The following is a 14,735-nucleotide window of genomic DNA, read 5'->3' as shown; positions in this document are numbered from 1 at the left end:
TTAACTTTATTTTTTATATATCAAAACAAAAGCCAGTTTGATTACATCTGAGTTTGAAGTTGCCATTTGTCAAGCATCTTTTAGAAAACCCCTAGTGCACTAAATTAACCCATTCTTAGCCAACTCAGGTTTAAGGAGAAAGCGTTTCCCATGCCTACAGTGACAAACCCGTTACCAGAGGTCCTTAAGTAGACTGTCAAACTTTTATGTTTACTCTTTTTAAATACAGAAGGGAAAGGATGGCACATAACGAAAAGTCAGATCTGTTTCTTAAAAAGGATGTCTTGTGTGGAACAAGTCGCTCACCTGTACACGACAGACGCGGGTCTTCCCTGGCTGTCCTCACTGGGGGAGGGGATGGACATCGCTAGACCTTTGTCCTCAGGACCTGGGGGAGGGGGCGACTTTCTGGGAGTAATACAGGCACCTGCACCCCAATAAACTACATACCGGTTTGAGCTCAATAATTGCCCTCGCTTAACCTTTGTAGCGCCCTCCAGTTCGGGGAGGGGGTTTGTTACCCCAAACCCTGGCCACCTCCCCCGCAGAAATGGGGGGAGGAGACGACCCAAAAGAGTTAGGCAGCCCAGTCTTTTCCAACTAGACCCGAACGTCTCCAGCTCCCTTGTCGGGCTCACCCCGCCACGGGCAGGGCTGGGGTGAGTCGGGGCCGCGGCGGGCGCAGACCCGGTTTCTGTTCGGTGCCCCCGCCGCGTCCGCACCGCCACCGTGAGGCCGAGCTGGGGACGGTGCCCCGTGGCGGCGGCGGCGGCTCCGCGCTCCTCTCCGCGCCGCCCCGGCCGCAGCCGCGCCGGGCACGGGCGGGGGGATTTTTTCCCGTTTCCCCCCTCTTTCGCGCTCTCGCTCCTGTTCAGCGGGAGAGCCCGCGGAGCCAGGGAGGGAGCGAGGGAAGGGGTGGAGGTGGCGGGGGGAGGCCGGAGGGGCGGATCCTGCCTGGGGGCTGATCCCTCCCTCCCCTCGGCCGGGCTCCGTGGCGGCAGCGGCGGCGGCGGCGGCGGCGACTCCATTCCCCCTCCTCCCCCGGGAGCGGCGGCGGTGGCGGCGGCCGGGCCGGGGCCCCAGCGCGCGCCGGGAGGGGGCACGGCGGAGGCCGCGGAGGCCGGCGCGGGAGGAGGCCGCGCTCCGCTCCCAGGGCCGCGCCGACCTGCTCGGCAGCCGTCCCGCCCGCGCCCAGGGGCCCCGAACGGTGGGGCCGGGCCGGCGGCTGAGGTAATGGGGGCGGCAGCGGGGCCGGACAGAGCGGGGGCGGGAGCAGCAGGGCCTACGGGGACCAGGGACTTCGCGGGGGGTGGAAACCGGGGAAGCGGGAGGCTTCCCGATCGGGGCGGGGGCGGCGCGAAAGCTCTCCCTTGGAGCGAGGGCGGCGGCGGAGAAGGAGAAGGCGGGCGAGTGGGGGAGCTGAAAAGCAAGGACCCCCTCCCGCACCCGCCATCTTGTCTCCCCCCGGCCCTAGAAGCCAAGCTGCCAAGCCCCGCCTCCGCCACGCTTTCCAATTGGCCAGGCCAGAGGAGAATTCCGCCCCCAGTGCGTCCCCTGGCCCTCCAGTTCTCCTTGACGGGCAGGTCAGGCGGCCAATAGGCGCTCGACTCTGCCCCGCTCGTTCGCTGGCGCTCGCTTTCTCTGAGGGTCTGACTCCGCGTCAGTCTGTCTCTGATGCCCTCGCCCTCTCCCCTTTAGGGAGGAGATGTATTTCCCTCCTTTATCCTTCTCGGAGGGGGTCAAGATTCTTCTGAAAGAGGCGCCCCCTTAAAGGGGCAGTAGCCTCGACTGGGGTCTTCCCTCATCTCTTGAGTATCTTGTGCGGAGTGCAGGAGATTCCGTCTAATTGCAGAAACTCCTCGTTCTTTGGGGATCTGGGCGGGGTGGGCGAGTCGGGGCTCAGGGGGTGCTGAGAACATCTCTGGGGGGGTGTTGTGGTATTTTGTAGATTTGTATGTGGAAAGAGCTGTGTAAGTTGAAAACTCCCGCCAAAAAACTCGACTGTCAGCGCCTTGTGGGCGAAGCTCATTTCGCTTTCCTCAGCTGCAGCCCTTCCTCATGTAGGGTTTGCTCCCCGGCGTCTAGAGGCTCGGGTAGGACCGAAGAGGTCTGTATAGATACTCGCTGGTTAGTTGAGAGATTCCTGAGCTGCGGAGGAGGCGGCAGGTGGGAAGCTGTTCAGGGCTTTCCTGAAGGGAGGGCTCTGAGCTGCTGAAAACTGGTGTTGAGGAAGAGGTTCTCATCTCTCCTAGGGGCTCCCCTGCTTTTGGAGGGGTGGATAATGAAGCACATCTGTTGGCCTGGGCTGCCTCTGGGAACTGGGTATTTGTAAAGAATCTAGTGGCCAGGGGTATCTGGAACCTCGTCAGAATTGCTGTGATGATTCTGTTTCCTTTAGCTCCAAATGGGGTCTGTGCCTGCCTGCCTGGTACTGTTCCTCAGGCAAGTTGTTTGTTTGTTTCAGTCACTTTGGGATTAGAAGCCCTTTTTAAATAAGGATGCTGATAATACCTTATTAACGAACAGCCTTCCTGAAGAGGTAGATTTTATTACCCTCATTTACTGATGAAGTATGGAGGCACAGAGGGATTAGAAGACTCTCTAAGTCACATAGGGCCAAGATTTGAACCTAGATTGCTCCAGAGCAATCTAGATTACCTGACTGGCTTTGAGTGACACCTTTCTGGGCTGCTATTTCTTCATCCATAAGATGGAAAAAATAGTATGTGTATGTCACCCAAGGTAGTTGTGAGCAATACCAAAAGGAAAAGGGCTTTGTAATTAATAAAAGTATGTTAAAGTATCACCATCCACTTTGTAAAGATGGTTGGTGCTGCGACCAAGGTGATGAAGTTGTTTTTTTCTCTTTGAAAGCCTTTCTCTGTTCATACCTTTCCAAATCTGTGCCCCAGAGTCTTCCTAGTAGTGATGGCTTTTGATAACTGTTCCTTATGAGCTTCTCATAGTTCCTTCCTTCCAGAGAATAATGTGGAAAACTTTAGGGCTTTCTGTGTGCTGCACAAGGGTAGATTAGATGTAAGTATTATGGGAGAGAGGGACTTTTGAGGTAACAAAGTATTAAGAATTACCTCAGACAACTGCCCCAGTCACCTTGGTCTTGGGTCCATTGAGAAACCCAGACAGTCCACTTACAATGGTAGAAATCTTTTGGTGCTGCTTCCAGAACTCGCAGGATCTCTGCTTGGAAATGTATTAACCAGTTATCCTGGATGCTTCCTTTTGCAGGAAATGCCCTGCATACTGTAGTTTGAAGCCTTAGACCACATGTGATAGACATTGTAGATGCCTTTACCCTGAATGGGGCCAAGAGATAGGGCTTCTGGAGCTGGGTGTGGTGGTACATGCTCGTTAATCTCAGCTACTTAGGAGACTGAGGCAGGGAGATCACAAGTTCAAGGCCACCCTGGGCAACTTAGATCCTGTCTCAAAATAAAATTTAAGAGGTCTGGGGATGTACCTCAGATGTAGGGTGCTTGTCTAACAATGTGTGGGGCCCTGGGTTCAATCCCAGATACAACTAAAAAAAAGAGAGGGAAAGAGATAGGACTTCCATCATGGTAAGATGGATTGGGAGAGGGCTCTAGACCTGAGTTTTCAATCCTCTAATGGGGCCTAGTGTTCAGGTACAGAACTCAAAAGTGAATTCTTTTCTGACTTTGTTTTCTTTGAGACAGGATCTTGCATTGTTGTCCAGGCTGACCTCAAAACTCGGGCTCAAGTGATCCTCCCACCAAGGCTCCCAAGTAGCTGGGACTATCATTGTATACCCTATGGCATCCTGTCTTATCTTTTCTGAAGTCTTAACTACCATCTCTTTTTTTAGTTAGCTGTCCTACCACCTTATGTACACCATTTGAACATAAGCTCTTTCCATGTGTCACATTGTAAGGATCTGTTTTCTTTCCCTTTACTTTAGACATAGCACCTTGAAGACAGGGATCACGAGTGTTTGATTGCTCCTTTCATTTACCGAATACATTCACCTAATACTGATTGAAGAATTACTTAGGAGGTGGGCATCACTCCAGGCACTGGGGATACAGCAGTGAAGACAGGCATAAATTCTCAACCCTTTGGAACTTACATTCTAGCAGAAGGAAGCAAACAATAAACATTATATATAGGTAAATTACATAGCATGGTAGAAGATGGTGTGTGTTACAGGGGAAAATAAAGCATGATAAAAGGTCCATAGCTGGTGGAGAAAAGGTATTTGCAGTTTTATATAGAGTAATGAGAAGGTCTTACTAAGAAATGATGTTTGTTGAAAGACTTGATGGTGAAGCCATCTGAATGCTTCAGGGACAGACTGAACAGCCAGTCCTCTCAGTGACTGCTTGATCAGATGGAAGGGTGAGTAGAGGCAGGTGTGCATGAATACCCAGCTCACAGTCTCCTGGTCTTCTCTCCTTAGGTCAGTCTCCTTGGTTCCTAGGTGCCATGAGGAAGCCTCGCCGGAAGTCGCGGCAGAATGCCGAGGGCCGGCGTTCCCCATCTCCCTATAGTCTCAAGTGCTCACCCACCCGGGAGACTTTAACATATGCTCAGGCCCAGCGTATTGTTGAGGTGGACATTGATGGGCGCCTCCATCGTATCAGCATCTATGACCCTCTTAAGATCATCACTGAGGATGAACTGACTGCTCAGGATATCACTGAATGCAATAGTAACAAAGAAAATAGTGAGCAGCCTCAGTTCCCTGGCAAGTCCAAGAAAACCTCATCCAAGGGCAAAAAGAAGGAATCCTGCTCTAAGCATGCATCTGGAACTTCCTTCCACCTCCCACAGCCCAGCTTCCGTGTGGTGGATCCAGGCAGCCAGCCAGAAGCACCGCCACTGCCTGCTGCCTATTACCGCTACATTGAGAAGCCACCTGAAGACCTGGATGCAGAGGTAGAGTATGACATGGATGAGGAGGACCTTGCGTGGCTGGACATGGTGAATGAGAAGCGGCGAGTAGATGGGCACAGTTTGGTGTCAGCAGACACCTTCGAGCTGCTGGTAGACCGGCTTGAGAAGGAGTCATACTTGGAGAGTCGCAGCAGTGGGGCCCAGCAGTCACTTATTGACGAAGATGCCTTCTGCTGTGTATGCCTGGACGATGAATGCCATAATAGCAACGTCATTCTCTTCTGTGACATTTGCAACCTGGCTGTACACCAAGAGTGCTATGGTGTGCCCTATATCCCCGAGGGCCAGTGGTTATGTCGCTGCTGCCTGCAGTCTCCCTCTCGGCCTGTGGATTGTGTCCTCTGCCCCAACAAGGGTGGTGCCTTCAAACAGACCAGCGATGGGCACTGGGCCCACGTAGTGTGTGCCATCTGGATCCCAGAAGTCTGCTTTGCTAATACCGTCTTCCTGGAGCCTATTGAGGGCATTGACAACATCCCACCTGCCCGATGGAAACTAACCTGCTATATCTGCAAGCAGAAGGGGCTGGGTGCAGCTATCCAGTGCCATAAAGTGAACTGCTACACAGCCTTTCATGTGACATGTGCACAGCGGGCTGGGCTCTTCATGAAGATTGAGCCTATGAGAGAAACTAGCCTCAATGGCACCATCTTCACCGTGCGCAAGACCGCCTACTGTGAGGCCCACTCACCACCAGGTTCTGCCACTACCAGGAGGAAGGGTGACTCCCCTAGGAGCCTCAGTGAGGCTGGGGATGAGGATGGGCTGAAGGAGGGTGGTGGGGAGGAGGAAGAAGAAGAAGAAGTGGAGGAGGAGGAGCAGGAAGGCCAAGGTGGGGTGGGTGGCCCCCTGAAGGGAGTGCCCAAGAAGAACAAGATGAGTTTGAAGCAAAAGATCAAGAAAGAACCAGAGGAAGCGGGCCGAGACACACCCACCACTGTCCCCATGGTCACTGTCCCACAGATACCCTCTTACAGGTGAGCCTGCCCAGATGGGCTCTTTAAGGATTAATGGTTTCTTCTTGGTTTGGTCTTGGCTTTGGGCCAGGCCTTCCCCAAATATGGCTGGTGGATGTCATTTCTCTTCTATGCCCCAAATTTAAACTTTTCCTTTGGATTCTGGCTCACCCGGTTTGTTTTGTGGTTTTGATTGTACCCTCAGAGTAATTTGTTTCCTTTGGTTCAGAGTAAAGCAAAACACTTGAGTTGCTTAGAAACTCAGGTAACAGGATATCTAAGTTACTATTTTTCAGCACTAATTGGTATTTTGGACAGGATAATTCTTCATTGTTAGAACTGTTTCTTACATTTCTAGATGTTTAGTATCCCTGCTCTTTGTAAATGCCAGTTTCATCCCTTCCCATTGCCTGATCTTTATGATAACCTCAAATGTTTCTCACCCAAGTTTCTAAATATCCTTGGGTGAATAGAAATATTCCTAATTTGGAACCACTGTGCTAAGGGGTTGACACATCTGCTGTCCAACACACTGTCCTGGGTGTAACAGGGACTTTGTATGAGGGGTGGCAGTATGGGAAGAACATTTTATTCCTCCTCTTCAGAATCTTTAGATTTAGGGGGAAATTCAGCTGTATAATTAAAACTCCTGGGCCTCCATTGCTTCTGTAGAGAGATCATTGTACCTGTTTTAAAATCTCGGTTAGGTTGCTGAAGCTGTTGGATGGGAGTTTGGTAGAGAAGCAAGAGAAGGGATTTTACAGCAGGGGCTCAACTCAAGGGTGATTCATTAGCAGGTATATAGGATTAGAGCAGGAAGGAATGTTGGAGATTGTTCATCTAATGTAGTCCTTGCACCTTCTCCCACACCCCCAGATGAAGAAACCACGACCACAGGAGGTAAAGTTGTTTATGCCTTTATTCGTTCAATGAGATATTTATTGAGCACTTACTACATGCCACATCCTGTTCTAAGGAATGGAACCAGGTGAAAAGTGACAGATCTTGGACTGCAAGCTGGAGCTCATGATGCCTCTAGGCTATGTTCCTGCTGTCACTTCAAGGAGATTAGGGAGAAAGGACAGAAGATAGTGGGAAATGAGTTGTATGAGGGGAACACCTATTCAGATTTCTGGTTAGGCAGATTTGCCTAACCAGACTTGACAGACAGGGAAGAAGATATGAAAGTATGCTCAAGGCAGGGATGCTCCTGTTGCAACCTGTGCCCCAAGTTAGAATCTTAGTGATTCTGAATGTATTCTAGGCATAGAACTTTTCTAGGCTACTTCTTTGCTGAGATAAGTAGATGTATGCTTAGTCCCTGTCTGTAGGGTGACTATGCCCTGGGGCTAGATTTTTTGGGTGCCTTGTCTGCTCTTCTGGAGCCTCTCCCAGGCACCAGCTACACTATGAACCAGACAGACCATCTGTCACTTAGTACTTTGGTGACTTGACATGTTGCTTAATGACTCTAAGTCTTAGTTAATTTATTTATAAGTGAACCTATCACTTAGAATTGTGAGAAGTAAATGAGGTAATATGAGTAAAGCACTTAGCACAGTGCCTGGCAAATAGTAAGTGCTCAATAAATGGTGGTTACTGCTGCTGCTGCTATTTTATTATTATTATTCTTTTCCCTACCTGCACAAATGCTGTTGGGGCCCTCCATGGCCAAAAGGTTGTAGAGGGAGGGGGCTGCCTGCATCTGGGCAGGTGTGCTTGGCATGGGCATTGGTGGGGATCTGTCCTTTGGGGAAAGGTGTAGGCCTTGATTTTGTAAGCTTGGCTTTGGGGCAGGGATGTCCGACTATGGAGATGAACAAGGCCTAGGTAAGCAGTGTCCTGCCCAACAAGCCCATCCTTCTAAGGTTCCACCTTCTTGATTAGCCAGTTATCCTTTTTTTAGTGGAGTGGGGTGAAGACCAAAGCAGAGGAAGTAACACAGGAGCACTGAGACCTGGCTTACCCTGTGGATAAACAATTTGGGAATACACCATAGTAGAATAGAGCAGAGAGATCATAGATTCAAATCTCACCCAGATCCACCATCTTCTTAACTGCATTAATTGCATTGACCATTTATTTAATTGCTATTTCTAAGCTCCTTTTCCATTTTTTGTGACATGTGAATAATGTTACTCTTACAGTATGGGCATTAAGATAAGAAATTTTAGGTTCTTATTGGTTTCTTTCCTACCCCTTTCCTGCCTTACTCCAGGTGTTACTGGCTTTAACCCTGACCTTAAGACTTCTCTTTTGGGTAGTTCTTAGGTTTTCAGATCCTCCGTCTTACACCTTTAGATTCTTTTTTTTTTTTTTCCATTTGGCTCAAAATTAGACATTTTTAGGCTGTTGAGATTTTTTAAAATGAAAATCAGAGGTCAAACAACTCTTAAGGGGTTGGATTTGGTTACTGCTCAGAAAGCAGTAACCTGATGTATTCCCACTGGTTTTTCCTTCCTGCTTGATTGTGAGCTAGCCCCTGGTCTAGTGGGATCCTCAGCCACAGGAGGTAGTGATAGTGGCCACATTGCCCATAGCTTATTTAAGTTCCTGTTTCTTTTGCTGCCTTTATTAATAGGAGGGTGGGGGGTATTGGTGCACAGGCCTGTTTCTCAGCTAATACCTGGAATGAAGGAGTCCAGGATCACAGGAAATGGGTTCTTTTGGAGGACCAAGGCTGCAACACAGGAGGTGGAAAAGCAAGTAAAGTACCTCTTGCTGAATCTGAGCTGCTAAACTTTGCTATTCTTTTCAAGGCTTTCTCTGAGGTGAGGCATTTGGCTACTTTATTCTGTCTTCCTCTCAGAAATGACCTGGGGTCTGGATAGGATGCATGGGCTATAATCTGGGCTGCCGTCTGACCCTATCTTTCACTTCTCTGTGCCTCTACTCAAGGTTGAACAAGATCTGTAGTGGTCTCTCCTTTCAGAGGAAAAACCAATTCATGCAGCGGCTTCACAACTACTGGCTGTTGAAGCGGCAGGCACGGAATGGTGTCCCCCTCATCCGGCGCCTGCACTCGCACTTGCAGTCCCAAAGAAACGCTGAGCAGGTAGGTGCAGTGATGACTGGAGGCTGGGTGAGGGAGGCTGAGAGTGAAGGAGAAGTGATGATGGTAGGGGTGGGGCTGGTACCTGTCCCTGAGTCCTCTGTGGAGCCTTTGCCTGCAGGAGATCACCCTGCTGGGTGGTGTGTTCTGAAATAACCTCCAGCGCTACTGAGATCTTCAGACCTAACAGCAGCCCTTTCTGGATGGTAGAGGCTTGACTTAGGAGCACATTCTAGGGGAGAGTGTAGGGCCAGTTCAACCTCCCCTCTAGTGGGGAAAACCCTCCAGATAGGGCAGAAAGGAAGAGGAGCCAGGGTGGCTGCATTGTGTGAATTAGAAAAAGGCACCCTTTTCTCAAGATAGTATACTGCCATCCACCAAAAAATGTGTCATAGTAAATAAAAAAATTTATGATCTTAGTTGTAGTGCACAGTTCATCTAATTGTGGTGGCCTATCGCCATTAACAACTATTGTTGCTACATATTTTGGGGGTTTTCGGTCCTAATTTCCCTTCCAGTATTTACATCTTCCATTTTCTCTCTACCTGTTTCTTTACTTCTGCCTTTAAATCATCCCACACTGCTGTTTCAGAAAAGAAATAAACCTTTCTGCGACTGGTGCACTCTGTTTGATCTCACATTTACCTTTTGTAACTAAGTTCCTGAAGTACAAGCTTGGATCTGGTCCCCTTGAGCCTTCTGGACCATTTGCTCCCTTGAAGCCTATCCTACAATGTCAGCGACCCCCTCCAAGCAAGTTTTTCCTTAGATTCCCACCATACTGACCATCAGCACACATTTTTTTTTTTTTTTGGTGGGTCTTCGTGTCTTTGGTGGGTGACATCTTTCTGTGATGTCAGTTCCCACCTCTTCCACCCCTCTGATTGTATCTTTTGCTGATCCCACATTTCATTCTTTAATGGTAATATTTTCTCTGCTGCCTGCTCATTTACTTGGAGACCATGTCCAAGTAAAAATAATTGAAAATAACTATGTGTCAGTATCTCCAGATTTTTTGCCTTATTCTCGTTCCTTTTTTCTGTCCTAGTCCCTTTGGGATGCTTCCATGTGGAAGTAGTTACATGTAACTGAGAATCTGGAATCTGAATGAATTATCTTCCTTTTAGTAAACTTATTTTCCCATTTTTGCCATGGTACCCTTCTCCCTCCTGACCTCTTATCAATAGTTCCCCACCTTAGAGTTCCTTTTGACTTTTACACCATAATGGGTCAGAATTAATCATCTTCTAAGCTATTTTGGGGAATTTATCAGCCCTTTGTCTTCATTTTACACTACCTTGCCTACCACACCCCCTTAGTCTCAGCAGTAGTTTTCTAGGTGGTCTCCAGCCTCTACTTCTTTGTGCTATAAGTGGTAGGATCATATATACTATTTTTCCATCCTATCACTTCTTTTTCCAGAATATACCCTCCCTCTCCAGGCAGGCCAAATCCAGGTTCTTCTTTCTGGCATTTGAGGCTTCTTGTCCTCTGGATCCTGGATCCTGTGACTTTTATGGTTCTCCAGCTACTCAACTCTGACCACCCTATTTTACTCAACTAAACACAAAATCACTAATTCTACCCCTACATTTCCGTCCCTCTGGTCCCGTCAATTCCAGAATAGACCTTCCTTACTGCTTAGCCTTCAGTGTCTACCACTGTATGTGAAGCTCTTGCTAGATACCCCCAAGGAAGTCTTTCCCTATCTAACCCCCACCTACCCAGAACCTTTCTCTACTTTCTGTCCTGTCAGCATTTTATATTCAGTTTACATTATCAGTTTTTATTGTCTTTATGTTGCAGTGTGCTTTTGTTTTAATCTCTGGGTCTTTTCCTTTCCCCAACAACTATTACCTCTTCTAGGGCAGAATTGACAGTTGTTTATTTATTTATTTATTTTTTTGTTCAAGCCACTTGACTTTGTATTCTAGCCAAGTCGAAGCTGTAGGGTGAGATTCTTTCCACCCTGAGGTGTCTATTAGTTTTCTTCTGAAATTCTTTCCAGCCCTGAGGGCCATAACTGATCCTGGGTATCCCTGGGGAGCAAGAAGAAGCAGTCCCAGAGCCCTCTCCAGTAGTGTTTATTGTGCTGATAATGGAGAAACTTGTTATAAGGCCAGGGAAGAGGAAGGCACAGGGCCAAGAGGGGTGCAGTAGAGGCTCTCAGAGGCCCTGTCTGGGGAGTTTCGGCCATCTCCTGAAGCCTGTGACGCTTGAATAGGGAGAGGACTGTGGGCAGGAAGGAAGCCCCCAGCGCCTCCTCTTGTTTCCTACAGCGAGAACAGGACGAAAAGACAAGTGCAGTCAAAGAAGAGCTGAAGTACTGGCAGAAACTGCGGCATGACTTGGAGCGGGCGCGGCTGCTGGTTGAGCTGATTCGGAAGAGAGAGAAACTCAAGCGGGAGCAGGTAAGGAGGAACCCCCAGCCATGGGACTCTTGTTCAAGGTCCTTTCTCCCAATCTTAGTGTGGTACTGGGAGACCCAGGAGCCTGTACCTGGTGCCAGGTTTCTTTCTCCCTTTCCTGCCCAACTATATGGGCTCCAAGCTCTACCTACTCTATATTGGGTGTGGAGCTACTGATGACTTCTGTGTTTGGGGGTTCAACTCTTTGTGACCTCAAGCATAAGTTTAATGTCCTGTGCCTGAGCCTATACCTAGAGTCTCTGATTCAGGCTGTGTCAGGCAGAAGCGTGGCTTGAATATTTTGAAGATCTTCTCAGGCCATTCTAATGGGCATCACTGACTAAGAACCCTTGGCTTGGGATTGCTGAGGGGTCTCACTTGGCCCTAAACACTATGGCCTTGAATCATTTAAATTTTCCAACTTCAATTCTCGGAAATTCTACTCTCCTGAGCATGATGAGGTAGGTGATATTGTAGCACAGGGGTTTAGGAACATGGGCTGTGATACTAGGTTGGGTTTAAATCCTGGCTCTGCTAATTACTACCTGTGTAACATTAAGCAAGGTACTTAATCTCTTAATGCCTTCATTTCTTTATCTGTGATAGGGGGTAATAATAGAGCCTAACTCATAAGGTGAGTATTAGATGACTTTGTATATGTAAAAAGTAGCATAGAACAGTGCCTGACCTAGTAAGGGCTATAGACATGTCAGCAGTTGTTGTTATTGATATGCTTTTCCTTGCCCAAGTATCTATTGTAGTGCTCTGCACATAGCAGAAAGCAAATACTATTAATTGAATGGATGACAAGCCAAAACTATTCTCTGTAGTCCAGGAATAGCAGCTGTTACTCACATGCTTCAGAGGCCTGGGTTAAAAATGTTTCTTACTCTCTTTCTCTAAACCCTTATGTTGCTGTTCAGCTCTTTCTAGCAGGGCATTAGTCTGAGTTCCCACTTATGCTTCTGGGCAGCTCTTACCAAAGTTAGCATGGGTGACCAGGAAGGATATCTCAGGATCTTCTCCATGAGTTCAAACTGTAAGTGCCATTCCAGGCTTGGTTCCACAGCTGTACTTCTCTTCCTGCCTCATGTTCAGAGAAATGAGAGGGAGAGGTGACCCAAGCTCTGGTAAAGTAGTCAGACTTGTTTCGATGAGGCCAAGAGGTGGGCTTCCCAACCATTTCACATTAGGGTAGCACATAGCAGTAAAATTTGTACAGAACATCACTCTAAATATGTGAAGTTGTTTGCTACTTGAGAGTTGAGCCTGGAGGCCCTGGTCACCCCAGTCTAACCCAGACATGCCAGGTCTGATGGGATCAGGTAAAAAATTCTGGTCCAAGGCACATTTGGACTTCTTGGACTAAGTCAGACCTGTTTTCAAATGTCATCTGTGCCATTCTTTAGTCAGATGACCTTAGACTAGTGACTCCATCACATTCTCTCCAAACCTCAGGTTCCATATTTGTAAAATGGGGATCATAATTTCTCTTTCAGAGTTATATGGTGATTAATTGAGGTAATACCAGTAGAGAAGCAAAGGGGCAGAATGGTCATGAAGCAGACTGACTTGTACTGAATCTTAACTCTACCCCTTATTAGCTATGTGACCTTGGACCAGATAGTCTCTGCTTCAGCTTCTTGTTTGTAAAATATCTAACCTTTCATATACTTACTTATATTTTATAAAATGCTTAGTGCATGGCCTGGTATGGATTATAAAAGTATAAACTTAAACTATTGGAATTATAATAATTATTGTTACTGTTGTTTTGGTGTGGTGCATGATACATAAGAAATTTACAAAATGGTTACTGTTTAAGTTCATTTGCTGAATATACTGACTAGATAATTTATAATGAAAAGTTCAGCAGGCATAGTGATGCCCACCTGTAATACCAGCAGCTTAGGAGGCTGAGGCAGGAGGATTGCAAATTTGAGGCCAGCCTCAACAACTTAATGACATCCTGTCTCAAAATATGGTACCAAATATATAAATACATATATGTGTGTTGTGTGTGCCCGTACACACACACACACACAATCAAGCTCATGATTTTGGAAGCTGGGAAATTCTGGTGAGGGCTGTTGTACTGCATATCTCTTGGTGGAAAAGTAAAAAGAGAGCACATATGGGAGAACTCACCTTTATAACACAGTCATTCCCTCAGAAACTAACCCACTCCTGTGAGAACCCTCAGGAGCTTGGCCTTAATCCATGCATGAGGGTGGAGCCTGTATGTAAATTACCTCCAGTCAAGCCCCACATCTGCCACATTCCTACTCTGGAAATTAAAGTTCCAGCATGTGAACTTTTGGGAGACCCCTTCAAACCATACCACTGTTGGTGTCATTATTCCTAGGCAGAGGATTGGGGTGATAGCTCCTCATATACTGGGCAGCTTAATATTCTGTGAAAATTTTATAGATTATTGATGACAGTTAAGTTGTCAAGAAAAAGTTCCATTGCCTCTTTGCAGGGAATGTTCTGAGTGCTCCCACCTCCCATACAGGTCAAGGTCCAGCAAGCTGCCATGGAGTTGGAGCTGATGCCATTCAATGTGCTGCTGAGGACAACACTGGACTTGCTGCAGGAGAAGGACCCCGCACACATCTTTGCCGAACCCGTCAACCTGAGTGAGGCAAGTTCCTGCCACATCCTGAGCAACAAACCCCTCCTGACCTGGAAATAGGGTCTAACTAGGCTAGGGGTGGGTTGGGAGGAGCTGCGCCAAAGTGGGTACAGAACTCTGGGTGAGTGTGATATCTGGCAAAACCAGTAAACTTGCCCATGGTGAGCGGCATGGTGAGGGGTCAGTATTAAGTCAGGGTGGGCCAGGCCTCTGAGGCTTTGAAGGAACCTGGCATGACCAAACCAGAACGTGGGGAGGCCAAGAGTGCCGGTGAAGGGTGCGCCTGTTTGGCTAGTAAATGGTTGTTGTAATTGTACAGGTTTTATATGTTTAGGTTCCAGATTACCTGGAATTCATATCCAAGCCAATGGATTTTTCTACTATGAGGCGGAAGCTGGAGTCCCACCTGTACCGCACCTTGGAGGAGTTTGAGGAGGACTTTAACCTTATAGTTACCAACTGCATGAAGTATAATGCTAAAGACACAATTTTCCACCGAGCAGCTGTCCGCCTGCGGGACCTGGGAGGGGCCATCCTGCGCCATGCCCGGCGGCAGGCAGAGAACATTGGCTATGACCCCGAGAGGGGTACCCACCTGCCTGAATCACCCAAATTGGAAGATTTTTACCGCTTCTCCTGGGAAGACGGTGAGAAGCCTGGATGGGTGGGGCGAAAAGGCACCAGGAAGAGGCACAGGGTCAGAGCCCAGAGAGCCAGGGGTCAGGGTGGACCTTGCGGGGTATAGTGTAGGC

At 48.1% G+C, this 14,735-nt stretch overlaps 1 protein-coding gene across 3 annotated transcripts in view; it reads left to right on the top strand.

Annotated features, from left to right (window-relative positions):
* Window positions 1-940: 940 nt before the first annotated feature.
* Brpf3 (bromodomain and PHD finger containing 3) overlaps window positions 941-14,735 on the top strand; it is a 33,838-nt gene continuing 20,043 nt past the window's right edge. For 2 of the 3 annotated variants that reach the window (XR_007109469.1, XM_047558355.1), the window contains exons 1-6: window positions 941-1,230; window positions 4,436-5,909; window positions 8,787-8,943; window positions 11,220-11,351; window positions 13,864-13,992; window positions 14,318-14,630. Coding sequence is in view for 2 of the 3 variants with exons in the window: in XM_047558355.1 (XP_047414311.1) it covers window positions 4,462-5,909; window positions 8,787-8,943; window positions 11,220-11,351; window positions 13,864-13,992; window positions 14,318-14,630 (2,179 nt within the window). In the remaining variant the exon portion in view is untranslated. The remainder of the gene's footprint in view (window positions 1,231-4,435; window positions 5,910-8,786; window positions 8,944-11,219; window positions 11,352-13,863; window positions 13,993-14,317; window positions 14,631-14,735) is intronic. The other variant, XM_047558354.1, reaches the window with a different exon arrangement.

This window comes from Sciurus carolinensis, chromosome 7 (genome assembly GCF_902686445.1).
Source record: "Sciurus carolinensis chromosome 7, mSciCar1.2, whole genome shotgun sequence".
NCBI lineage: Eukaryota > Metazoa > Chordata > Mammalia > Rodentia > Sciuridae > Sciurus > Sciurus carolinensis.
Note: the sequence above shows the minus strand (reverse complement) of the source record. Positions and strands in the feature narration are given on the sequence as shown.